We start from the raw sequence: 25,264 nt of genomic DNA, 5'->3' as shown, positions 1-25,264 counted from the left end.
TATACTCCACGGACTAGTTCCTCTACAGTTTTCATATGTATTGAAAGCAATACATAATATTTTACAGACACCTATGGCCAGCCGTTTCATAAACCTTAAAGTTTAAAGCAAATTTTCATATGCATGTAATGAAAATAAAATGAATTGTAAAATTAGATCAATTCTTATTTTACAAATTTATAAATAGAAATATTATATTTTAAAAAATAATTTAGTTCTTATATTATAATTTAGTTTATATAGCTGACCTTAATTATTTAATAAGGTAAGACTTTTGTTATTGTTATGTTATTATTTTTACTTAAAAGTAAATTTAATCACATTTGTGTATTTTTTCAGACGAATATTTTTATAAATTAAATCAATATATTGTTGCAAGTGCATGTTTCCTTACGCTTGTTTTGTCAAAACAGAGGTTTTTTTAAAATGAAAATACTGAAGTTGGTAAAAACATAATTATTTCAATAAAATAAGATACGATTTTTAAAGTTTGAGTAATAAAATCAATAAAAATTAATACGTAATAAATTTTTGTTAAAAATTATAATATTTACTATAATTCAATTTATTTATACTATTAAATGTTATATTTTTCATAAATATTTATTAAGTTTAAATATGTTTTTAATTTATATATTTTTTATTTGTTTGATTTAGTTCTTTCACGTGAATTCGTTTTGTTTTATGAATTATTTTTAGTCTTTCTATTTCAGTCCAAATTGACACCTAACAATATTTCTGGATCAAATCAGTAATAGAATTAAAAAAATTATGAAAAAAAGTAAATACTAAAAAAATAGTTAAAAATGATTAAAAAAGTTACTAAAACGTGAGGGAAAATTTTTTATTATACACTTTGTTGCTTCAGAGAAACCAAAAAAAAATAAAGTAAACAAAGACTGGAGGAGATTTTGCGCATCTTCTTTTGAGGTATCTGGAAGAAGAAGAACTAAAAGTCATGGCTTGGCGTGCAAGTTGCAGCAAAAGGTAGAAGAGGAGTTATCACATGTCACAGCACGAGAAAAAACTGGTTGTGGAGTAAGTTTCAAGGTTTAGTTTTAATCTGGAACCAAACAGCAAAACCAATTATCTCTACTCCCTATAATCAGCGCTTCACATTTTCATGCATTGCAAAATCTGCAAATATTCTACTTTGTTCATTAATTAATCCATATATTGGAAACAAAACTATGAACGTTACCAGGTAGGCCTCGCTCTGTGGTGTGCTTTATCACGAGGTTGTTACAGTTACAGGATTGGGGCTGGGCTCCTTCACGTTTCCTCTCATTGCCTACAACATTATACTTCATCCATACACAGCATGTGTGCCTATAAATATTATCACCCACAGTTCTTATGTTTTTCATGTCTTACATCAAACATTATTGGCAATCATGTCGAAAATTTCGATGACGATGGATGCTATGTTTGCAACACTAATGATGTTCCTCTTGTGTTACCCATCAGTGGCTATACTAACGGACAGGATTAAACTACCGTCACCACTGACAGGCCCTGAGTCAATCGCGTTTGACAGAAACGGTGGAGGGCCTTATGTTGGTGTTTCTGATGGGAGAGTTCTCAAATATGTAGGTCCAAACCAAGGCTTCCAGGAATACGGTTACACTTCGCCAAACAGGTAACTAAATGTGGAGACTGAAGTGCAAGACTGAGTCAAACACATTTTATTTATGATTTTCTTTTTTGCTGGTTATTTATGAAATTTAATGATATCATTTTCAATAAAAAAAAAATACTATACATAAATTGAACAACTTTAAAGCACGTAGGTGTTAAGGAAAGTTGTTTTATTTATTATATAACTAACCCATAATGTTCCTTAATTAATTGATGTTATTTTGTTGGTGAATGGTAGAAACAAGACAATTTGTGATGGGCTTGCTGACTTCTCAACACTCCAAGCATCATGTGGGAGGCCTTTAGGATTGCGTTTCAATCACCAGACGGGCGAGTTGTATGCAGCCGATGCTTATTTTGGGCTCATCAAGATTGGGCCTAATGGAGGGCCCCCAACCCAATGCATTAGAGCTCCAACGCCGCCGCCGCCGCCGCCACCTCCGCCTGCATCCCCGCAGCCATCACCGCCGCCGCAAGAAAGTGCTACTTTTAACTTTCTTGATGGCTTGGATGTAGACGTCAACACCGGAGTCATTTATTTTACGGAAGCTAGTGCTAATTACAAGTTCAAGTAATTACTGCTCTTACAAAATATTTAGGATTTGAGTCTCGTATGGAAAAATCATGGACGCTTTTTAGCACATTTTTTCTAGTCTAGTGCATTAAAATTAATAGATGTGACACTTGGATTTTTTGCAGAGATTTCCTAGAATTGATAGGCAGCAGGGATAGTTCTGGAAGCCTATATTCATTTGATCCAAGCACCAACCAAACGAGATCATTGATCGAGGGTCTTGCTTTTCCAGGTGGGGTAGCAGTTAGTGCAGATGGGTCGTTTGTCCTAGTTAGTGAATTCTTGGCAAATAGAATTCAGAGATTCTGGCTGAAAGGGCCAAGAGCAAATTCATCTGAAATATTCTTGCAACTTAGGGGTAGCCCAGATAACATTTGGAGGAATCGCAATGGCCAATTTTGGGTGTCAATGAACACGATAATAGGACCACTTCCTCCTCCAAGGCCTACCATTGTGCCTTCGGGGCTCAGAATCAATGAGAATGGTATAATTTTACAGATTGTATCTCTCTCTCAGGAGTTGGGTAGTGAGGAGGTTAGTGAGGTTCATGAGTTTAACGGAACACTATTTTGTGGCTCCTTGCGTGCTCCCTATGTTACCGTTTCAACTATATTATAGTCTTTCACTTTCTCCTGCCTTTGTATGGCTATCAAAACTATAAAATAAAGGAACTGTACGTTGATCCATTTATACACTTTACAACTTCTCTAATTTTTTGATAGCACATCATCACATCCTCATTTTAGCATTCACGTCATTTAATGAAAAAGTTATACTGTGATCTAACTATATTATTCGGAACTGACATTTAATGAAAAAGTTATACTGTGACATCTTTACAAAATTGAAATAAAACAAATTTGACCTCTAATAAAGAAATTAAATATTACTTTATTAGAATACACCATTAAAAACTACTCTTTTATACATGAAAGGAAAAACATATCTAATATAGATTTTGTTCTAATATTGTAAATAAAAAAATATAAAAAGAAAAGGGGATTCTCACGGATATTAAGGGGATCTTAGAATAAAAGAGGATATTTTTTTTTTTTTTGTTTCTAAAATTAGAGGTCGAGAAGCTAGATAAAAAGATAATCTAGTCTAAAGAGAAGAGGAGATAAAAAAATTATATATGAGTTTTGGTGGATGAGATCTTATTCGCAACCGTTTATGAAGAAAGTTTAGGTAGAGGTGTTCTTCAATCCAATTTTTTTGAACTTTTATATTACAAAGAGTGTTTATTTACTATTCACATTGAAAATTCAAAGTTACAGACTCTTTTCTTGCTTTTCTGCATCTTAGGTTATTAAGTTTCATCTTTTTTTTATTCATATATATATATTGATTGGTTGTCTTATCTTTTATTTGTTCTTCCTTTATGGTATATAATAGTCACATACTTAATACTTTAAATTATTAAATGTTAACATGCTTTATGCTTATGTGTTAGAGTTTTGTTTATTGTCGTACATATATTAGTAATTATATATATTCAACTCTTCTTTATTAGTGTTAGTTCAAACACTATGTTTATTTATTTTTTATTTTATTTTTTTAGAATCTAATATTAATAATAAAAAAATATTATTCAACTAGTCTCATTTTATATTTATTTAAAAATTTATGATATTGACAATATTATAAATATTTAATTTTATTTTTATAACTTTAATGTTGTTATTATTATTTATTTATTTATTGATATTGTCATCTTTATTATATTTTATTTTTAAATAAAGTTGATATGATTTGATTATTAAATTATATTTAAAAAAATTATAAATAAACATAATAAATAAATAAATAAAATAATTACAACAATTTATGATATTAACGTATAATTTCTGTATCGTCATATATTATAAATTGATAAAACTTACATATATTTATGTGTTATCGAGGCTTTATACAATATTAATTTATAATATATTATTTTTAATAAATTATAAAATCATCTTAATAATTAATCAAGACGTATTCTTCTTCTAATTATATATATATATATATATATTACGTGTATTAAAAATTTAAATATTTATTATATTTAAAATAAAATTTGTTTAATACTTTAAAAGTATGTATTTCATGTCATTTAACACATATACATCAAATGCATATAATAAAAAGGTACAGTTGTACTAATGAATTTGCTTGATTACATTTTATTGAAATATCAAATAGATAATTAATTTTAATGAATTAAATTATTATTATTATTAAAAAGAGCTTCTCTCCCTTTGCATCCGGTCAAGCCTAAGAACAATTTGTTAATAGAGAAATTTTACACAGTAGGAGTTGTGATCGGTGTCTTCCCTGCTTTTCGATCCAACATCCATGGCTACTATTTTATTGCCCTTTTATCCGTTATACGTATTCTTCCCACCTTCTCTTCAATTACACTTTAGTTTCAAAATTATTTTAAACTTTTTCTTATTATTAGCAACATGTTTTAACAGGTCATTTCTATGACATCGTTGATTGAAGCCATCAAGAAATACTAAAGAAGTATGAGTTTGAAAGAAGTGCCCAATTCACTTATTTCAATACATTAGAATGTTTATTTTAAATTTAATTGACGAATGGATAATACTTCGAATTAGAATCAGCTTAATAATTAGATGAATGTTTGTTAGTTTTTAATAACTAGTGAACTTGGTTAAAAATAACATGAAAATAGATTATAAAATGGGGTGATCCACTTATGTCAAATACTTACATGGAGAAAATTCTAGACTATATAAGAACGGATGTTACAACGGTGTAAGTTAAACTTAATCTGAATCTTTTATTTAATTTAATTTTAAAATATCTTAAGATCCTTTATTTATTTTACAAGATAAATTAAGATAAAATAAAAATAATTAACAACAAATTCAAACAAAGAAGAAAACCGGTTGTGAGGGAAAAGGGTAACTGTCCCAAATCTGAATGGCTGTAGTGGACTAAGAAGAAGGAACAGTCATCATCGAGGATAACCGGTCATCACTGACGTGGCTTAGTCACCATGAATGGCATCTTCGTAAATAGCTCATGCAAACCCATACTCACAAACATTCAAACTCCACACAAAACCGCTTTTGTTCCCACTTATAAAACAGTTACTCTCCAAATTCTTCATTTTTCACACAACACCAAATCCTAGGTTTCCCTCTTCATTCTTAAACACCGTGTCGTGTCTTGTCGTTAGCGATTATGTTCCGCATAAGCAACACCGTAGTTGGTGCCCTTAACATACTCTCATTACTCCTCGGCCTCGCCGCCGTGGGCACCTCCGTCTACATCCACATCAGCGGTGGCCACGGCGCCTCCGATTGCCAGAGAGTGTTGCGTTATCCTCTCCTCATCGGTGGCGTCTTCGTTGTGATCGTTTCTTCGTTGGGAATCGCGGGGTCGCTGTGGCGCGTCAACGTGGCACTCTATGCTTACCTCTTCGTCACGTTCTTGCTCATATTGGGGCTCGCTTTCTTCACCGTTTTCGCTCTCTTCGTCACGAACAAGAAGGTGGGGCAGCATATATCGGGCAAAGGCTACGGCGAGTACAGGGTTGCGGATTTCTCTCATTGGTTGCAGCGTTATGTTGTGAACAACAAGAACTGGGACGAGGTCAAGAGTTGTTTGATGGATGCTCATGTTTGTGAGAACCTCTCTTTCAATGGTGGTCACAACAACGACTCACTCATTTTCAAACACTTGTCTTCCACGCAGGTTCTGTTTTAATTCATTTCTCATAATGTTTAGTATTTGATGAGGCGAAAAATATTTAGTATAAAGCACGATTTTATATACTAAAAATAGATACCTTATCAACTTGACTGATAATTTTTTAGTGTTTTAATAGCATATATGTAAGGGGTTATCCCATTTCTTCTAAAATGTGACCGTGACGTGAACCGGTTGTTTCTCTAAATATAGGTTTCTCTTTAAAAGAACGGATGAGATCTACCATTTTTTAATTGCTTTTTATACATTCTTTTTTTAAGTAGAATATAAAAAGGTATTGGGAATAAAATTTGATTGCGAATATGACTTTTTTCATGAAAATCATGGCACGTCAGAGTACGAATATTTGTTCTGTATTAAAAAAAAACTAGGATAAATTAAATAAAGAACTGACAATTTAAAAGTGTTAATACCTAATGGAGGATGCATTATAAAAATTTCGAAAATTTATTTTCACTAATGTTTTTTACTAATATGTATTAGTAATATTAGTGGTTGATGTTAGTTTGTTTTTCTTGAAGAAATTATACAAATTTTTGAAGTGGAATAACAGGTGCGTCATATAGGAAAACTGATGATTAATGGTAATGCAGCAAATAGTTGATCATTTTGTTTTTTGCATTTTTCAGTCTGGGTGCTGTAAGCCACCGGTGTATTGTGGATTCATAATGAAAAATGCTACATTTTGGGAAGTGCCAAAGACGGGTCCAGCAAAGAATAATTCAGACTGCAGCACTTGGAATAATAAGGAAGAAAAACTGTGCTACGATTGTAATTCATGCAAAGGAGGAGTGCTTGCCAACATAAGGAACCAGTGGAGACATCTCACCATATTTAATGCATGTGTGCTTATACTTGTCACCGCCATATATGTCTTGGGCTGCTATGCCATTAGGAACAATAGATCGGACTATAGATGCAAGCATCGAAGAGCATGCCCTTGATTAATAGTTGTTGATGGCATAAAAAACTAACTTGTCTTAAATTTGTAGTCAGTTATGTTTCAAGTGTAATCTTCTTTAGGATTCACGTATGGTGTTGTATGGCTGCTGTGTGCTTTTATGTGTGTTGGATCTGTAAAATTTGTGTTGTGTTTCTTGATTTATTGTTCAGCGACACTTTGGTTAAGATAGCATTGGTGTTAGTTTTTCAACTTTAAAATCATATATTTCCTATGGTAGACTCCCGATCATATTCATCTTTCATTTATAAATACATAAAAGTTGATATTCTTGTTATTAACTTGAGTATTTAAGTAGGGTTGGACGGTGATTGATTTAGGATAACATATTTGATTCTTTTTTCAAATAATGTCTCATATTTGAACTTTATTTAAGAAAAAAAATAAGTCTCGCTGCGTCGCTGGTAACAATAACTTCATTATGCTACATATGTTCCAAACTTAAATAAAATTATTTTCAAGATAAATTATAGTCTAATAATTATAACAATTTAACTGGTGTTAAATTAGTTCATTCTAACACAATAAAACCGAACGTATTAATTATTATTGAAATATTAATTAAATATTTAAAATTTAAAAATCTTTATTGCATTAAAAAAAACTTAATTTAATAATACTCCAATAGTGTAAAAAAAAATTAGTTGTCATTCAAACATGTATAGTAATTTTTTTTATGTCATTTAATTAATGAGTTAAGATACCATGTACCAAACTTCATAAATATATATATTTATATTATAAATATATACTATACATTAAAATAATATAATATAATAAAATACCTATTAATTTTACTTTATATAAATTTGTATAAAATTAATCACCTCGATAAAAACTTTTTACGGTTGTTAAATTGATTAATGTCGCATTTTGTAAAGAGTTATTATGCGATATATATCAAAATTACAAATTTAACCAAGAATTGTTGGCAGAGAAGTATCGGGTGATTGGCAACGTTAAGAGCCCGTTATTCAATAAAGAGTACAGGAAGTTAGTCCTAAGTCGACAGAAGAATGTGATGAGTTACATGACAGATGTGAAGATACCACCGCGGCAAAAGAACTTTACCCATAACCAACCCGAAATTTAGGCAAGGAATCTTAGTAATTAATATCTACGCTAAACATTGCCTACCCAACAGTTGTATTCATAGCAAGCACAAAAGTAGCCAATTTAGCTCGCTAAGATAAAAGGTTGAATTTGATCACCTGTAAACTCATCAAGAATACAGTATACCGAATAAAACTATGAAAGAATAGTTACCATTTCATTTGAGAAAAGTACATGCAAGGAACAAGAACAAATATACTACCAGTGATGTTAAGAGTTCAAGTGTCCAAGTTGGGCGAAGCAACATAGATGGAATATTGGGTACCAGCAATGAACCAGAGACCCATCCAGCGACTAGTGCTCCAAACCTATAACAGTGCAAAATAAAACAACGGAGATGACAAATAAACAACAATCAGAAGAAAAACACAAGCTCAATCAAATTATACCACTTACCCAATAATGAACGCTCTAGCTAAGCTTTTGGTCTTTTCGTTAAGAAAATATATGCAAGCAGCCAAAGAGATTGCCACCTGTAGCAAAACAACGGTTCGTCAACAAGCAATTTTTCAGGCACACCGAGGAAGCAGGAAATGGAGAGACAGAGCATAGATACTATTTTAAAAACGTTCCCTGATGTAACTCCAACAAAACATGAACCTTCGATCAAATAGTTTAGAACACAATCACCTTAACATGCCATAATACACTTGTGAACAAATGAAGGGATCAGTAGACATGTATTAGCGTAGGTAATATCACACCATCATCTATTGATCCAAATAGTAAGGACTCGGTTCCCTTTAAAAAATATCTTAGATTCCAATCCAGTGAAGGGAGACGGGGAGGATACATGCAAGCAGAGCTTTCTTCCCTTCAATACCACTCAATTCAAATTAGTCAATGGCCCCCAGATAGGAAGGGTCTAAGACCAAAAAAGGTGATATTGAGTCATTGACATTCTATTGAAAAGCCTGAATGCCTTAAAAAGTGAGTGCCCAAGCTGCAAATCAAGAATAAAACTATGCTTGATGGGTGTTAATCATCATAACGTGAAGGTCTAGTAGTCCCATGGTCAGCACAGTTGATAATCCAAAATTTCTATACAACCTTCAGTGGTAGTCAAAGAAAGCAATCAATCACTAAAATCTAGTTAACGAGGTGTAGCATAACTCAAGTATATCAGGCATCCTATAGCCTTCCAAGCAAGGGCATTTCTAGAGATTGGGAGTTAACTTAATCATGTAAAACAACTCTGATACACGTGGCTAGAGAAGTTAAGGACCAAATGAATATATAATTTTATTTTTGAGAAATTAGGGGGTGGGGGTTGTCACAGTCCAAATACTTGCAGAAAATGACATCAGCAATTTTTTGTTCTTGCTGAAAAACAAAATACAATTTTATTCTAACAAATTATGCATTTGGTTATATTCCACGCATAAGTAAATAATATAAGAAATTCAAAGCAAACCTGAAAAGCAGGTCCAGTTTCAGCTGAATTCATAATACTCCAACCACCCATGAAGGCAAAGAGAAACAATCTTCTGAGGATTATATCTGTTGGTGGAAGTTCAACAAAGTTTAGCAAGTTCTTGACCCATGGTGGAGACTCCTCTACTTTCTTTTTCAACTTGCTTTTCAAATTAATTTTTGTTTTCTTCCTCTGTATGAAACTTGCCATCAATATTTTTTCAAATGCTGCTTCTATTGATTCTTCACTCCTCTCATGTCCAGCATATTGTTGCAGCAGAAAATTTCTTGATCCCCAGATTTCTTCTTCAGAAGCATCAGAGCTAACACCAAGGCGTCGGTAAGGATCCCAAACATTCATTCGAGGGAACTTTTGGACATTACCTGTGGAGAAGAAATACATATATCAAATAGCTTAATGCATAAGGTGGTCAATAATAGAGAGAAATGCAACTAAGTAGCACAACTGTAGACTTAATGAACTAATACAAATCACAATCCAATTCAGTTGACACTTCAGCTGTCAGGCAATAGCCAATGATCTCAAAGGTATCAGGCTTTTTGAAATCATTCAACTAGCCACCACAAGAGGAAATAAAACTAGTAAACTAAAGGCAATGTTGTACATTGGATCAAATTGTGGAGCCAAAGTTTCATGACCTAGGTGCCAAAGATATCTCTTGAAACAGAAATATTTAATGCTGCCAATTTACTGAGTGTGACTGCTCTCACTCTCATCCTTGAGCCTATCTAATCAAGAAGATCGAGCTCCTTTTCAACAGAGTGGCAGTTGACTCCCACAAAAACTCATAGAAAATGAAGCTGGAATGCTTATTTTCCCCAATCATGAACACAGCCTCCCTATTGGATGCCACCTTTTTAATCCCCCTCCCTTGCGTCTCATCTCAACCTTTAAAGATGATATTTCTGGTGATTGTTCCTTAACTTTGGGGTTTGCCATCTCAAGTACCCCAACCCAAAAAACATTTAAAAGAAAAAAAACTACAGGGATACTCATTACTTTTCTTTGTTTGTCAGCATGCATTTTATCAGAAAATACATCTGAATTCAGAAATGATTCAGTAATACTGCTGAGTGTTCTATAAAGATGGCTTCTAGGCAACTGAACTGTCAATATATTTTCATAATTAATATATTGAAAATGGAAAAATGTCTACTAATTCATATTACATATCAAAGTTTGACGGATAACAGTTACATCTTAAGGGAGAGAGAGCAGACGGTTGAACAGAGGTGACTTGTCATATGAGGTCCTTTAATTAGGAATACAATCCATCTCAAATTCCCAAGTCCCAACTAAGGCCAAGCAAAGTCTACCTTGGGCATTAGCTATAAAAATCAGAAGCTTAAGCATGGACTAGAAAATTTAGATTGGACAACTGAGGTAGAGCCTAAATAAGCATGCATAATGATGTATAATGGCTAAAGCGTGATGCTTTTTGCATAATAGACTAAAGAAACAGAGGTCTCAAACACAAATTAAATACAAAATTATAGATGAAAGGCATTGGTGCTTGATGAAATACTTGAAACCTGACTATAAGCCACAAGGAGACATGGAATTAAACAAATATAAACCAAGAAATCAACTTCACCACCTCATAACCATCTTAATAATGAAATATTTACATAGAGCTTTGGCTTAACTCTCATAAGCAATAGATAGGGTTGGCTAATTGCTCGCTTAATTAAATGCATAAATTTGAGAGGCTTTGGGTGATACCTCCATAGGGCGTGTCCACCGCGCATCTAGTGCGAAATGAATTGCCGCAAAAGGTCGAAAGCTTCCTCGCATGTTCTCGGAGGGGGCTGAAGAAACCCAAATTCACGAGGATAAATTAATGACGAATCCAAAACCATTAAAATTAAATGAAATAAATCCTGATTAACTTGAGAATTAAAAAAAATTAATCAATCGTCAATGGGAAAACAGAGAGAGTACAGTTTCTTGGCGAGGAAAGCAGTGGAGAAATTGGGAGTCGAAAGCGAAAGAGCAACCATGTTGACCGTTGTTGTAATTAACGGCGCCGAAAACGACGAGAATGCCCGAACCCTAATTGAAAGACATGGTGGAGTCAGTGGAAAAATTGAAAAGCAAAGGCAAAATGGAGCGTCGTCTTCGTTTGGGTGGAGCAATAGGAAGAGAAAGAAGAACAGCGATAACGATTACTTCTGTATTTTTTAGTGAAACCCCTTCCTGCTAGGGTACGCACACAGTGCGCAAACTACAACATTTTTCAATAAAGATTTTCAATTTAATCTTCTTAATAATTATTTGATTGTGAAATATATTTTTATCAAGTAATACGAAAGTATTTTAGAATGAGATGGCAATTTATTTTATTTTATTTTTTATTTTCAAGAGGAATGTGTATTTAGAGGATTTAGCATTGTTTTAAAAATGGTTGATTATGCTTCTAGTAATAAGAAGTTTCGAATGAAGATACAACTTGATGTTTCATAATTATTCAAAAAGCACAACAAAAACAAAGCAAATAGAAAAAGGCCTCATAACTGTTTTAGTTTTCAAATACCCAAAACTTTAGCAAATTTATTAATTTTTTATATATAAAATGCATATTAACATTGATTATTAAATTAGATAATAATAAGATATTTATGTTATATTATATATAAATAACAACAAAATATGTAACTCAAAATAGGTTAGAGAGATTTTTTCAGGGCTTATGTTAAACCTAATAGGATTTTTTTTTTAAAAAAAACAAAGTTTATTTTATTTGTCAAAAAGGCTAGGTAAAAAAATAAGTTAATAATATTCATTATTTCTAGTTTGAAATAATTTTTTTTTAAAGTCATTTACTTAAATAGGTTGGTACTTTAAGTCTCTAATTTAAATTTCATCTAAATTTTTTTGTATCCTAAATTATGAAATTTATAAAAAAATTTAAAAAATAAACTTAAGTTTTTTGAAGAAACTATATCAAAACTTCGCAACTAACTAAATACCAAAATAGTAAGAAGATAATTGAAGGAATAATAATGATAGTGAATGATGTAAAAAAAAAATACGACATGATAAAGTAATAAGTCCTAAAACAATTATTATAAAATATATTTGTTAACTTCTATTATTAAAGTTAAAATTAAGATCTTTTAATAAAAAAATATTTAAAAAATATGTACTACATTAAAATTATAAAAATATAATAAATATTCAAAATTATAAACAACTAGATGAGTAATAGACTAATATAAAAGAGAAAAGTCTTATTCTATCAATCTCCATCCTACTCTTCATTAAGAAATGTTATAAAAAATAAAAAAAAAATACTATAGCTTGTCACTTATATCCAATTCCATTAACGTACCAAATGGACCTAGCTTTTTTATATATGATTTTTATCACTTCTTCAAGTTGAACTTCATGATCGTTTCATGTGACATGATATGATGGGTTATGTACGTTTTATATTATATTTTAAATTTAATTTTAATCTAGTAGTAATATAAAAATTTATACACTATTAAATTAAAATACATGATAGATATGACTTTTGTATCATTACAAAAGTTAAAGATTTTTTAATATAACATTTTATGATTAAATGACAATATAAAAAATGTTACAATATCAATGTATTTTAATTAATTTTTTATATATTTTTTATAAGATCATACTCGTTTATTAAGAAAGAGCAAATATAAAACCTATACTTGATTTTATTGCGTTAAATTTAAACATAAAAAGCTTCATGCTCATAACCGCATCATTTTATTTGACTTTTTAGGCATAAATAAGTATTTAGGTTTCAAAATGAGATCATTTTTTTTTCTTGCAAATTCCATTGCCTCCGCACGATTTGAATATGTATAGTTTCTATGAAAACTACAACACTAAAACTAAGATGAACGTTTATTTCACAATATCGGCTAAAATTGATAAATTTAAATATTATTCAGTTTATACATAGGGTAAAATAAGTGATAGTTGATCCATTTGTTTTTAACCTATTACACCTTAGGTTGATGCGCATTCATTTATTTAGTTAAGGTCTATTTCTAATTAATCCATGATTAAGAAAAAACACTAAACTTGACATGATGATATTTGTATGCAAATCCTTCCCCCTCTTCATTCATAAGAACAGAGAGAACATTATCCATTCTTGGACCAATGCATCTAATGCAACAACTACAACTGTGGCATTCTCCTCATCATTGCAACTCAAAACATGCACAAAGGGAGAAGGTTGAATATAGTTGGCATTGATGAAATAATTATATGAAAATAATCAAATAATAATTTGGAGGACTCAACACTAAAGCATACACACAAAAGGGATTTCTATTTGCACACGAGTTCAGTGCAAAAACCAAAAATAGTAATTAGTCAGCCCCAGGAAGAAGCTTGGGGCTAGATTGGCTTGTTGTGCCTAAACTTCTCACAGCTGCAGGGATGACTCTGGATGGTGACAGCACTTCTGCGAACGAAAAGTTATATGAATCTGTTCCTAATCTACTCTGTAACCACCCTTTGTTTCCAGAAAATCCATCAACAACAACCCATGTGTTCTTAAAACCAAGGCTGGTTAGTGTTCTTCCAACTTTTTTTGCTACGTCCGAGTATCTAGTATTATAAAAAATGCAGAAGTTAGTGAATGTTTGTAATTGATTATTTTTAAGAAATAATTGTTTATTTTTAAAAGCTGTCTTATATAGCTAACAAAACAAACGATTATTTCTACAAAATAAGTTGACCAATAGAGTGGAAATGATAAAGTTAAATGGTTAAATAAAGATGGACTTGGAAGGAAACCCACGAGTCCAAGATCACAACATTGGTGCCTTTGTTGATTTTCTTGAGATATGAAATCTTCAAAGCTACAATTTCAGCTTCCAATTTCTTTACATTCTTGACCATCCCTCTGAGCTTGCTTGGCAGTTCTTCCAATCTGAAAGGCCACAACTAGTGATAATAGGTACTTGACTAATTGACAAAGTTTAATCATGATAGAGTTTTGATGCTTTTTTCCTCTAGTAACTGCACTATAGTTAAGAAAATAGTTCTATTGTGAGTATCACAGTATCACTTACGGTATGGCAACCATTCTGCTTTTAGAACTAGAGGGAAGGCGAGGGATACCAGCCTTGTCCTTATCCTTTTCTGACCTAATATCAATCAAAAGGTAGTTTTGTGTAGATATTAAATCAAGGGTTTGAGCAGGAGTCAGGTCTCCTACAAAGGAATAGAAGCAGAGAAGTATTAGCCTCGGTTAAACGGGAAAAAAAACACATTAGGGGCTGTTTGGTTTAGAAATCATTTTCTAAATTTATTTCCTTTTTTCACTTTTAGTTATAAAATTGTCCCCTTATTTTCATTTTATTTTCTGTTTTTAAAGATTTATACACAAAACAATGAAAACAGAAAAAAAAAAAGTTAATGTTTCCTGTACAAATCTTTGAAACCGGAAACAAAATGAAAACAAGGTGTCAATTTTGTGGAACCAAACAAAACAAGGTAACTTGCATCAGACATGTCTAAGGTACCTTTGTAACCACGAAGACTAGAGGAGATGGCGGACCAGATAGGAGGAAACAAGAGGTATGCAATAAATAGTGCTCCAGCTGTTCCGGCAATCACAGTAGGGTCTGAAGAAGATATGGTTTCTACAGTTGATAAAGCTATTGGCTTGGCAACTTCAATCACCTTGGTCGTTTGTTGTGCAGCATCTGCCACTGTCTGAAATCGAAGAGAGAGTATCCAGATCACGTTGATAAACTTGGTTCTTCAAATATCAATTAAATTACCAAAGTGGAAGTTTGTTTATTGGGTACTTAGGTTATGCAAGTTCAATTCAACATGTTCTACGACATAGTGCGAAATGTAGCTATAAAACAAAACAAAACCGCAGAAAATTGGCCTCGAGTAACATAGAAAGAACCTTAGCAGCAGTGAGAACAGGTTCGGTATCAACACCAGAGCTTTGAAGTGCTTCTTGGGCCTTCTTAGAAGCCTCTGAGATGGCTGGGGAAGCGATTTTGATGGCCTCTTCCCCAGCTTGCTGCACAATTGGCAACGCAGGCTTCAAAGCATTCCCTATAACTTCAGCAACGCGTTGAGCCGTGTCCAGAACATTCGAACCCACCTCCTCAACCTGATCGAGCGTTTTCTCCACCTATAAATAAACTCGTAAGTTAAAAAAACAAAAATGCAATTTCAGTAACTGGGTATGGGTGCAAATTGCAAGAGCTTGATGAAAGTCTTAAACTTGATAAGGTGAAAATTCAAAGCAAAAGAGGAATTTACTTGGGTGATGGAAGAGACAATTTGGTCCTTGGCAATGGTTACAGCGGCTTTGGCTTCGTTGGGAGGTGAGAAGAGAGCGATAAGTGAAATGGTGGTTGAGGTTGGTAGTGCTATGTTGGGGCGTCTCAGTTGAGGCTTGCAAAAGGTGGTGACTGTATGAGGAGAAGTGGAAGGAGGAGTTGGAAGAGAAGGTCTTGGAGTAGCTGAAGCCATCGCAGTAATCTCCATTGCTAGTTGCTGCGAGAGAGAGTGGTTGGCCGATGAACGATGTAGGTCGACAAAGTAGAGTTGTGTGATCAGAGATGTGTGGCTGAAATCCGAAGAGATTGGCATGTTTAAGTGCTTTTTGTGTCCACCTATGCACCATCTCTGTTTGAGGCTCCAACACTATCACCCCTCTACGTGGCATTCTCTTTGGTAGAGAACAGAAATGCTTAAATCCAACCAATGTGATGGATTCCTCTTTTTCAAATCACATTAGTTAATAAAATAATAAATACTCAAATTAGTTGTTGTTTCTGGACAATATAATTACGAGTTTGATTATTTACAACATTAATTTAGTTTAATATTCGATTAGATTGATCGATGACATTTAGAAATTGGTCTACTGGTCAATTTTTAGCTAAAAGAAAACAACAACAGAGATGTGTCAAAGAGGATCTAACTTCAACCTCTACCTATGTTTATCAAGTTTATTAAAAATATAATAATTTTTTTTATGAAATTTGAACAATTTTTTTATATGAATTAACTCTGAAAGTGAGTCAGTATTACTTAAGTTGGATATACGGGTCAATTCAATTTGCATAAGCGCGATTTAAGATAATATTATTAAGCAAGTTGGCTTACATAGTTTTCATGTAATTCACTTTGATATCAATGAATTGAATAGACTATGTTTAATTTATTTTTAAAAACTAAAAATTATTTTTAAAAAGTAAATTAAACATGCTCTAACTTATTTATATATATATATATATCACCAATTAAACAGATTGACTTGTGGATACAAGCTAAAATACTAAGCTCTGGGTCTACTATATTTCTAATATGATACTAAGGTTTATCTTGTAAATTTTATATTCTAGATATTTTTATTATTTCTAATAACATGAATATTTAGTTTTACAAATTTCATATACTAGATATTTAGCCCTATATATAAGTGTAAGGAGTATGTTAAAATATCCATATTATTTACAAGTATAATAAATATACTCTTTAGAAACCTTAGATAATCCTCTTTTCTTAACCTAAATGAGTTAGGTCCAATTCATTTATAATATAATATCAAAATTTATTTAGCCTTCATAGTAGGTAATCCACAAATGTTTAACTTAATTTTACATACTAAATGTTCAATTTTAAATATGAAAAAGTATATTAAAACATTTACTTTGTCATTAGTCATCTAAGTTTTTGAGTCTTCTATATGAATAATTCATCTCGTAGTTACTTGCGTAAGACATGAAGTCACTGATGCACTCAATTGTGCAACACTCTCGGTCTAGTAAGAGCAATTATTATTATTATTATTATTATTATTGATAAACTGATTTTATTCATTTTCGCACCTCCAGTAGCAAGAGTTTTTTTTTTTTTTTGTATGAGATGTGGTATGGATCAAGTCCAATACCAAGTCTAGCACGTGGACCTTTTTTCAGTCCATGATATTCACTAGTTACTTTTCATCTGGATTGCTACACATTGGGCTTCCCACTTAGTGAAAAGTTATTTTCACCATACCCTATACTAATCTTTGAAAATAAAAATAAAAATTGACAAAAACTAAAAAAATATAAAAGTAATATGTTATTTTTATAACTAAAAATAAAAATCATTTAATAAATCAAGTAACCCCTAAATTATTACATTATTAGAGGAGGCTAACAGAAAAATAAGAAAGAGACTTAAAGAGGCAGTAATTGTAATAATAAAATTTTAATAATATTAACATGTGATGAGGTGAAAATGAAAAGAATTAAAAATATAAGAAAAATATTATTTTTATTTATGTAACTTAAAAAAAAAAAAACTAATGTGACACATTCATAACTCATGCTTTTTATATAAATATAGATAGATTATTATCGGAACTACAAGCATTGGCAGATCCAACACTCTCTAGGTTAGTGAGAGCAATTTACATATGTAAAACTAAAAATTGATACTAATTATTATTACACGAATATAAATATATTATCCATGTATACAAGAGGACTAAGACTCGTACTTCTTGGTAGGAAGGAGTGGAAAGCTTCTTTTGTCTTTAATGTAGACATGTTGGGAAAAAGGTAATCCCTATTCACTTAAATAATAATAATAATAATAATAATAATCTTGGAATACTGTGTTGTTTGTGAGAAAAAAAAAAGCAACTGAGTGTGGGTTTGCAAGAGAGATTGAGAAAAAAAAATTAAAAATGGGTAGATTTGAGTTTGAACTTTTATGCATTTTAAATTTTTGGGATAAGGGAAAAAAATAAGTTGAAATTTACATTTAGTGTGTCCAAAAATATAAAAATAAGGAAGGATAAAGAGGAACTCAAAATATATCAGATAAATATATTCAAAAGATGTAATTGCATAACTTAAAATATATCTAGGTATGGTGGAGTTTTTTTTTTTTAAATAATAAGATCATCCATTTATAAATAATCTAATAACATTTACACAACAAAATAAATTATAATTCTCAAAAAGTGATGCAACAATATTATATGTTTAAACATTACGTATGAAAGTATATTCATTTAAAATAAGTAAATAACAATAACAATTAAGAAATGTTTTAACATGTCATCTTTATTATCATAATCAAACCATTCATTTAAAGTTAGAAATTTTTTTACATCTCCGTTGTTGTCATTCTTTTTTCAGCTTTATCTTATTAAAATAGTGAGAAAAGACATTAAAAAATATATATTAATAGAGATATCTTTGTCATGAGTTAGATTTAACAATGATCTTAACAAACCTTAAATAAAACTAACATAATTAAAGAAATTTTGATAAGTTGATGGAGAAGAAAAAACGAGAGACAAATACACTTAGGCAAAGAGAAATTGAGTTAAAGAACATAGAAAAAGAAAAAAAATTATATAAAAACTTCTATAAAAAAGAGAATCCTCCTAAGAAGAGAGGAGATGGAGGAGAGAAAGGAGATAAAAAGCTCCTTTGAAATGGAGTAACAACTAAGGTTTTTTCGGTAAAAAAAAGAAATTAAATTTAAAAATAGTACATAAGATAAGTAAAGCTCAACTTTTTTTTTTATAAAATAGAAAGAAAAAAAAAGACTCAAATTTAATTTTAATTTAAAATTTTTAATATAAAATTTGAGCTTATTATCTATTTTGTCAGCTCTAAAGTCTGTCAATGTGCACATGAAAAGTGAAAATATCCTTACAAAAAGTAGAAAAAACATAATTTTATTTTCTAACATAAAAAAGTTAAGAATTTAATTTAAATACATTGATAGAAAAATATTTTTACACTATCATCCAATTGCAATACTTGTAAGAATTATAAATTTTTGTAGTAATTAATATTCCTTTAGGTTCTTTTCATAAGAAACAAAAAACTAAATTATCAGAATAAAAAAAGCAATTAAGTATGTTATATTTTTTATAAATATAAATTTTATTCTAAAAATACTTATGATATTAAATAATGTAGTTAATAATTTGTATATTTAATGATCCTAATAAAAAAATATATAAAAGAAATTTAGTAATTAATGCATCTTGACTTTATCATTTATTTTTTATAATAAAAACCAAAAAAATATTCTATTTTGTTTCTTATAAAAAGAGTTAGAAGGAGCATAAAACTTCTATTTACGAATTAAACTCATAAATTAATGTTATAAATAATATCATGTCTCAAAAATACATCTTATAACTAAAAATTACCTTTTACAATTGTATTCCAGACAAAACATTTTTCAAAAAGAGAGCAGTCATACCAGCAGGAATAAGAATGGCAGTCATAAGTTCAATGAACAATGAAGGATTTCTAGCTGATCAGCAATGTCATTATGCCCACAATCGTCCATCTTCCTTAACATAAACAGAGCACAACGACAGTGTTTGGCCTTAGAATATACATTAATACAGTCCAGAACTTTTTTATGCCTTCCTTGGGACTCCAGGAGTTCCCTTCACTGCTATGCTTTCCCCTAAGAATAATGTTACAGATGCACCTTAATTTTTGTATATGAGAAGGGGAAAAATGATAAATAATTTATATAATAAAAAAAATTGTTAAAGAGAGAAACATATTAAATAAGTGTATAAATATAATAATTATTTACCAAACCAAAGACAATATTCTTTACCAACAAGATATTTTTTTTAATGAAAAAAATAGTTAAAAGATTTTTTTTCTTACAATACTCCAATTTTTTCACGCACGTACATATAAGGGATATATTGAATAAGAGTGCAAAAAGTAAAAATATTTATTCTTATAGTTATATAATTATGCATAAATAATGAAAATTAGTTATTAATTTTAATTATATGATTAAAATTTCGTGCTCTATTCCTTATGTATACATTTGTATGGCACAAGAACATGTAATTAACGAAGATTTAAGAGTGGTTAGTGCTTGCATTAATGTCTAGTGGTCCACGACTACTCTTGTGACAACTGGCAAAAGCTAGGGGCTTAGACTACATAGCTTTATCTGTCAACACTCAAAACAGCATATTCTTATAGTTCTATGCAACGTTTTGTGTTGGACGTTCTCTCACGCATGGATATGGTGCATGACATCTTCAAACAATTTTTAATTAGTGACAAATTGATAATCATCAAACATGAAGAAATATCAACTATGAATAAAAACGTTGTTCAATCTAAGCGAATTGCTAAACAGTGCTTGATCAAGACTCTTCATCTCAATGTACAGTGACAGCACAAAGAATTGACGTTTAGTTACCAAGAATGCGTGAGAAAGTATAAAGAAATTAAAAATGACAAAAACTCATAATTTAATGCTTTAAGATTTTGAGTTAAACATAATATTGTTTATCTTAACGATTTGCTTATGTTTATTAATAGATATTTCACTAGTATTTATTCCTCTTGTGTGCCAAACAATTATTACAATAAATGTGTATTCAATAAATTTTGATTTATAGACACCTTAATATTATGTTACCCGGTTGACCAACTATCTTGATCTTTCTTAGTATCAGTATTTATGTGATACTTCTCTTTTTTCTTTTTTCTTTTTTCTTTTTTCTTTGGGGGGGGGGGGGGTCACATCACATTTATTATTTTTCTCTTTTTATCTTTTCTGGTGTCTCTATACTTGAAGCTTTTTTTACTAAACAATTTCCTTATTCAATACATAAACAGAGTTTGACTAAAGGAAATTTGAGGTTTTGGTATAAGCCACTTTGGATAATGTATACTATAAAGTTATGCACTTGTTACACATCAGATGAAGTCACTACCCTAGCAAAAATCACAGCCTTAAGGAAACAAAACAAAGCAGCTTTGCTTACAGCAAAAGGTTTATATTGAAAAGCACCTTTGCTTACAACACAAGGTTTAGATTGAAGCTAGGCACCAACGCATATCATTTATGTCCCAGTTGGTATCCTTTCTCGCGTCTGTATTATCAAATTTGTTCTTTAGTGTTGTATTATGTAAGTAAAACTCGACAACATAGCGTGATATACATCATATAAAGACTAAGCATACTAAGGATATGCTAGAAATTGCAATATAATTCTTGTCGGTCATTCAACTACAGTCTAAACAAAAAGTTACAATTCTCACCTATAAAACAAGATTGAAAAGGGATTTTAAAAGAATATAAACAGAACTTAATCCAACAAGAAAGCTACCTACTGATTCATCTGAAACTTTGCAGTGCACCAGAATTGAGAGGTTATTTTTATAATTGATGAGGGTATACTTGGAGCAACCCACAATGACAACGAAGACATCCATTATGTGACAAATGTTCAATATTAGTTTTTAATTTGAGTATGAAGTTAAAAGAAACATGTGAGTTCTGTTTGTTTTCGGGCTTTTGAGGTGTAAAATTTGTTTGTAGGCTGTTGGAGTTTTGCTTCTAACGGTACTAGTTAACCAAAGAGTTGATTTTCGATTATATTAATCAGAATAAAAGCAGATTATATCAGCTCATTCCTTTGGATTTTTCTTCAGCAACTTGAACCATAGAGCTCCAAAGGAAGAGATCGCCTTCTAATAACAGGTGTCAAAGTACCATTTTGCCCTGCTTTTCTAATGGGTGTAAACTACCCTTGTATGGAATTTCATAAAAAAAATAGGGGTTAATACACAAAAGTATAAGTGCAATGTGACCAATGAATGGTTATATCATTGGATTAGATTTAAATTATTATTTAAAAAAATTAAATGGGTACTTTAAAAATACCTTAAAAATTCTCCTTAAGCTGTGTATGTGTTTTGTTGTGCGGAGTAGGTGGGAGGAGTATATAGAAAGACTTGTCTTCTTATTTTTGGTTTCCTTTGCAAAGAAGAAAATAATAAACCGTTGAAGTTTACATTTTTTTTTTGGGTTGAAGCATGGGTGAAACACTATAGTTGGATTGTAAAGTTCAATGTAATCATTGTAATATTTACTTTAGCGAGAATAAGCAAAAATCCCATTTGAAGTTACAGATTATTACGTCAAAATAAATTCGGAAAATGGAATTACAGTAGCTATGTTTTTCAGAATCATTCATAGTACACTTGAAATATCAATATGTTACCAATTTTGTCTCTTCTAATATTCGCCTTCAATCAGAATATTTGATAAGTACCAAGCAAGGGATACCCATACTCCATAAGCTGATAAATTGATAAAATATATATGCATGCTATTCATACATGCTAATTTATTAAAACCACATTTTAGATACATCACAATTTAAAGGGGTATTGCTGCTGCAGTGTTTATCAACGTCTTTCACACTCTTAAATGTTTCCACTCTGAATCAGATGCCTTTTGAAAAAGATTTCTTTCTGATAAGATTCTAAAATTCTTCCTTTTTATTCATCTTTAATTATGTTGCCATAAGATAATAATAAATAACCTTTGAAGAAGCAAACAAACCCAAATCTGACAAACGGGCGTGCTATTACCTTAATTATCATAAACCTTATTGTTACGTCAAAGACTTTATTGGTGATCAGGGATCAACCCTTTTCATATCTACGCCAAAAACCAATTAACCCTTTCTCCTACTCTCATGGAAAACATAGAAACCTCAAAACTTCCCCACCAAACTCAAAACCAAAACAAGAATCTTTCTCTGATGCCGATTGAAATAGACGAGTGTTACGGGAAGAGAGTTATGAAGAATCCAAAAAGAGTAAACAAGAGTGAGAAAAAGTTTCTTGGGGTGAGACAAAGACCTTCAGGAAGATGGATTGCAGAGATCAAGGACTCTTCACAGAAACTAAGGCTTTGGTTAGGAACTTTTGATAGAGCAGAAGATGCTGCTTTGGCTTATGACTTTGCTGCAAGGCTTCTTAGAGGAAGAAATGCAAAAACAAACTTTCCAAACCCTGGAGTCATCAACACTCATGAAGAAGACTGCACTATTTTGGGAAAGAATCCTAGGGCTTACCAGCTTCTCAAGCATGCAGTACTGATGAAAAACCATGCACTTTCCTCATCTGTTTATTCAACAGTCATGCCTTGGAAAAACCAGATCATGAGAAATGAGTTTGACACTCTTGTTGAGGAAACCATAGTTTGCTCCATTCCTGAACAAGGTTCCGGGTGTTGTGGAATTTCATTTGGAAGTTCTAAGGTTTATTCTTCTGTTGTTGTTGCTCCTTCTTTCAGTGCTTCTCACTGTCAAGATAATGAAGAAACCCACTAAGCATGTATGTGTCTTATTGTAGCTATTGCTTGTCAATGTCTTGATTCAACCCTATTTGCCTCACAAAAAGTTGTTTGCAAGATTGACAAAAAGATATCAAACTTAAGTTAAGATATCAAACTTAAGTTATATTCATTATATATCTGCTACATGCATGCTATCATCACATGAAGATCCACTCCCCATGTCACCTTACAACTACACTTTCATTTCTTGATCTAATGCCCTGTATATGTAATTATTTATCATAAGATTTGTCATATTTCGAATTACCTTTGGAATAGATGTAGCATGCTTATCTTGTGTTCCTTTACATATGTAACTAACTCTTATTTTCTGGATTGCCTAATACCCGATTGAAGAATCATGAGAACACATTTGGCTATCAGTTTGCTCTTTCCAGAAACAAAAAAGAGGGAATGAGATGCAGAAATTTAAAAAAATAAAAGATTGACTATATAAAGAAGCCCAAGAACATAAATCATGTGCAGTAGAATTTGCAGTTGGTGGCATTATAGCATTCTATAATTAAGATTATCTTCGTATGATCCTGTACTTCAATCAAAATTATGAATCTGGATTAATTTGAACCCATTTTGGCTATTGCTTCAAAGTTAGCAATAATTGGTATGCCTAGGATTTGAATCTCTCACCGTATGCCTACTTAATAAAATACAATTATTCCTTGAACCACTTATAAATAATTTGAGTTACTACTATTTTTAATGGATTAGCATAAACAATTTAATTAATTAAACAATTTTATTTGAAGTAAATAGTTATGGTGATACCACACATTCCATGAACCAAACATTAGGTTGAGTGGGGATATCACTACAACCTTTGTATATCACACATTTTACAATTCAAGGAAGTCGAAACAAATTATATAATCATTTAATATATAATTAATTGAAAATGGGGACCCAAAGTTAAATTTTTGTTGATAATTATTGTCAATATATTAGCATTGAACATTTTCTTTGCATTTTAACGAAGAATAAAAAAAAATGTTTCCATGGATTTTAATTTTAGTGCTTCAAACAAGTTATTAATGGGAAAACAACTGTATTTTCATTTTGTAGTACGATAACTTTTGTTAGAGATATGGATATAAACAACTAAATTAAATATTTATTAAACAAACTCTTGTTATATGCAGATTTATGATAGAAATTTAATTATAAAATTATTAAAATAAATCGAATAAATATTTTAATAAAGTATATAAATTTTTATTAAAATACATTTTAAAAAATTATAAAGTCAAAATAGTTTATAATTTTTTATTGATTCTTTTAAACGTCCTCACAATCTAATAAATTTAAAAAAATTCACGAAATCTTCGAGAGGCTTAAATTTTATGAAAGTTGATATGTGGAATCTGATCCTAAGAAAATGCACCAATTTGTTCCATCATAATTTTAGAAAATGTTATACTTTGCACTCATTTTTTTTTACATCCATCTTTTATTCCTCTTTTTTTTTTTTTAATTCCATCGTCATGACATCTCTCTCTCTCTCTCTCTCTCTCTAACACACACACACACACACACACACTCACTTATCTCTTTCATCTTTCCATCAATTTAACACCCATTTAACAAGTGTGAATGAAATATTTCCGTAATTCTAGATCCGCAACACCAATGAAACAGAATTTCCATAAAAAGT

General features: G+C 30.9%; 5 protein-coding genes across 7 annotated transcripts; 3 read left to right on the top strand and 2 right to left on the bottom strand.

The window, feature by feature from the left end:
• The first annotated feature begins 1,409 nt into the window (after nucleotides 1–1,409).
• Nucleotides 1,410–2,830, top strand: LOC113874793 (protein STRICTOSIDINE SYNTHASE-LIKE 12-like). Its single transcript, XM_027513007.1, has 3 exons — nucleotides 1,410–1,639; nucleotides 1,877–2,209; nucleotides 2,338–2,830. Exons 1-3 carry the CDS (start codon nucleotides 1,410–1,412, stop codon nucleotides 2,828–2,830), a joined length of 1,056 nt encoding a protein of 351 aa, XP_027368808.1.
• Nucleotides 2,831–5,407: 2,577 nt separating this feature from the next.
• Nucleotides 5,408–6,879, top strand: LOC113874792 (tetraspanin-11). The gene is made up of 2 exons (XM_027513006.1): nucleotides 5,408–5,920; nucleotides 6,565–6,879. The coding sequence occupies exons 1-2, from the start codon at nucleotides 5,408–5,410 to the stop codon at nucleotides 6,877–6,879; spliced, it is 828 nt and encodes a 275-aa protein (XP_027368807.1).
• A 949-nt stretch (nucleotides 6,880–7,828) lies between these two features.
• Nucleotides 7,829–11,672, bottom strand: LOC113846854 (protein CHAPERONE-LIKE PROTEIN OF POR1, chloroplastic). 3 transcript variants are annotated; one of them, XM_027475552.1, is made up of 6 exons: nucleotides 11,386–11,598; nucleotides 11,167–11,252; nucleotides 9,424–9,806; nucleotides 8,406–8,482; nucleotides 8,212–8,317; nucleotides 7,846–8,107 (listed from the first exon to the last, which is right to left on the bottom strand). In XM_027475552.1, exons 1-6 carry the CDS (start codon nucleotides 11,442–11,444, stop codon nucleotides 8,081–8,083), a joined length of 738 nt encoding a protein of 245 aa, XP_027331353.1. In that variant the 5' UTR covers nucleotides 11,445–11,598; the 3' UTR covers nucleotides 7,846–8,080. The 3 variants fall into 3 exon arrangements, 2 of the variants coding, with proteins under 2 accessions (XP_027331352.1, XP_027331353.1); XM_027475551.1 differs by having other exon boundaries at nucleotides 7,829–8,317; nucleotides 11,386–11,672; XR_003501728.1 differs by having other exon boundaries at nucleotides 7,991–8,317; nucleotides 8,406–8,952; nucleotides 11,386–11,653.
• A 1,847-nt stretch (nucleotides 11,673–13,519) lies between these two features.
• LOC113845954 (calcium sensing receptor, chloroplastic) lies at nucleotides 13,520–16,037 on the bottom strand. Its single transcript, XM_027473707.1, has 6 exons — nucleotides 15,715–16,037; nucleotides 15,350–15,583; nucleotides 14,955–15,147; nucleotides 14,502–14,643; nucleotides 14,228–14,359; nucleotides 13,520–14,034 (listed from the first exon to the last, which is right to left on the bottom strand). The coding sequence occupies exons 1-6, from the start codon at nucleotides 15,940–15,942 to the stop codon at nucleotides 13,794–13,796; spliced, it is 1,170 nt and encodes a 389-aa protein (XP_027329508.1). The 5' UTR covers nucleotides 15,943–16,037; the 3' UTR covers nucleotides 13,520–13,793.
• Nucleotides 16,038–20,976: 4,939 nt separating this feature from the next.
• LOC113874791 (ethylene-responsive transcription factor ERN3-like) lies at nucleotides 20,977–23,590 on the top strand. The gene has a single exon (XM_027513004.1). It carries the CDS (start codon nucleotides 22,952–22,954, stop codon nucleotides 23,588–23,590), a length of 639 nt encoding a protein of 212 aa, XP_027368805.1. The 5' UTR covers nucleotides 20,977–22,951.
• Nucleotides 23,591–25,264: the final 1,674 nt, after the last annotated feature.

The sequence above is a fragment of the Abrus precatorius genome, unplaced genomic scaffold, assembly GCF_003935025.1.
Source record: "Abrus precatorius isolate BTA unplaced genomic scaffold, Abrus_2018 Scaffold8, whole genome shotgun sequence".
Lineage (NCBI taxonomy): Eukaryota > Viridiplantae > Streptophyta > Magnoliopsida > Fabales > Fabaceae > Abrus > Abrus precatorius.
Note: the sequence above shows the minus strand (reverse complement) of the source record. Positions and strands in the feature narration are given on the sequence as shown.

What these genes read in the sequence shown, in the direction of transcription:
- LOC113846854 (XM_027475551.1), bottom strand. Translation starts at nt 11,444, where the DNA reads ATGGTTGCTCTTTCGCTTTCGACTCCCAATTTCTCCACTGCTTTCCTC. An exon ending in GCTTTCCTCGCCAAGAAACT is followed by an intron (nt 11,253 to 11,385) that starts GTACTCTCTCTG and finishes GGGTTTCTTCAG; the next exon opens with CCCCCTCCGAGAACATGCGA. An exon ending in AAACTGGACCTGCTTTTCAG is followed by an intron (nt 8,483 to 9,423) that starts GTTTGCTTTGAA and finishes GTTTTGCTACAG; the next exon opens with GTGGCAATCTCTTTGGCTGC.
- LOC113874792 (XM_027513006.1), top strand. Translation starts at nt 5,408, where the DNA reads ATGTTCCGCATAAGCAACACCGTAGTTGGTGCCCTTAACATACTCTCA. An exon ending in AACACTTGTCTTCCACGCAG is followed by an intron (nt 5,921 to 6,564) that starts GTTCTGTTTTAA and finishes TGCATTTTTCAG; the next exon opens with TCTGGGTGCTGTAAGCCACC.
- LOC113845954 (XM_027473707.1), bottom strand. Translation starts at nt 15,942, where the DNA reads ATGGAGATTACTGCGATGGCTTCAGCTACTCCAAGACCTTCTCTTCCA. An exon ending in TTGTCTCTTCCATCACCCAA is followed by an intron (nt 15,584 to 15,714) that starts GTAAATTCCTCT and finishes GTTTATTTATAG; the next exon opens with GTGGAGAAAACGCTCGATCA. An exon ending in AGCAGAATGGTTGCCATACC is followed by an intron (nt 14,360 to 14,501) that starts GTAAGTGATACT and finishes GTGGCCTTTCAG; the next exon opens with ATTGGAAGAACTGCCAAGCA.
- LOC113874793 (XM_027513007.1), top strand. Translation starts at nt 1,410, where the DNA reads ATGACGATGGATGCTATGTTTGCAACACTAATGATGTTCCTCTTGTGT. An exon ending in GGTTACACTTCGCCAAACAG is followed by an intron (nt 1,640 to 1,876) that starts GTAACTAAATGT and finishes GGTGAATGGTAG; the next exon opens with AAACAAGACAATTTGTGATG. An exon ending in AGTGCTAATTACAAGTTCAA is followed by an intron (nt 2,210 to 2,337) that starts GTAATTACTGCT and finishes GATTTTTTGCAG; the next exon opens with AGATTTCCTAGAATTGATAG.
- LOC113874791 (XM_027513004.1), top strand. Translation starts at nt 22,952, where the DNA reads ATGGAAAACATAGAAACCTCAAAACTTCCCCACCAAACTCAAAACCAA.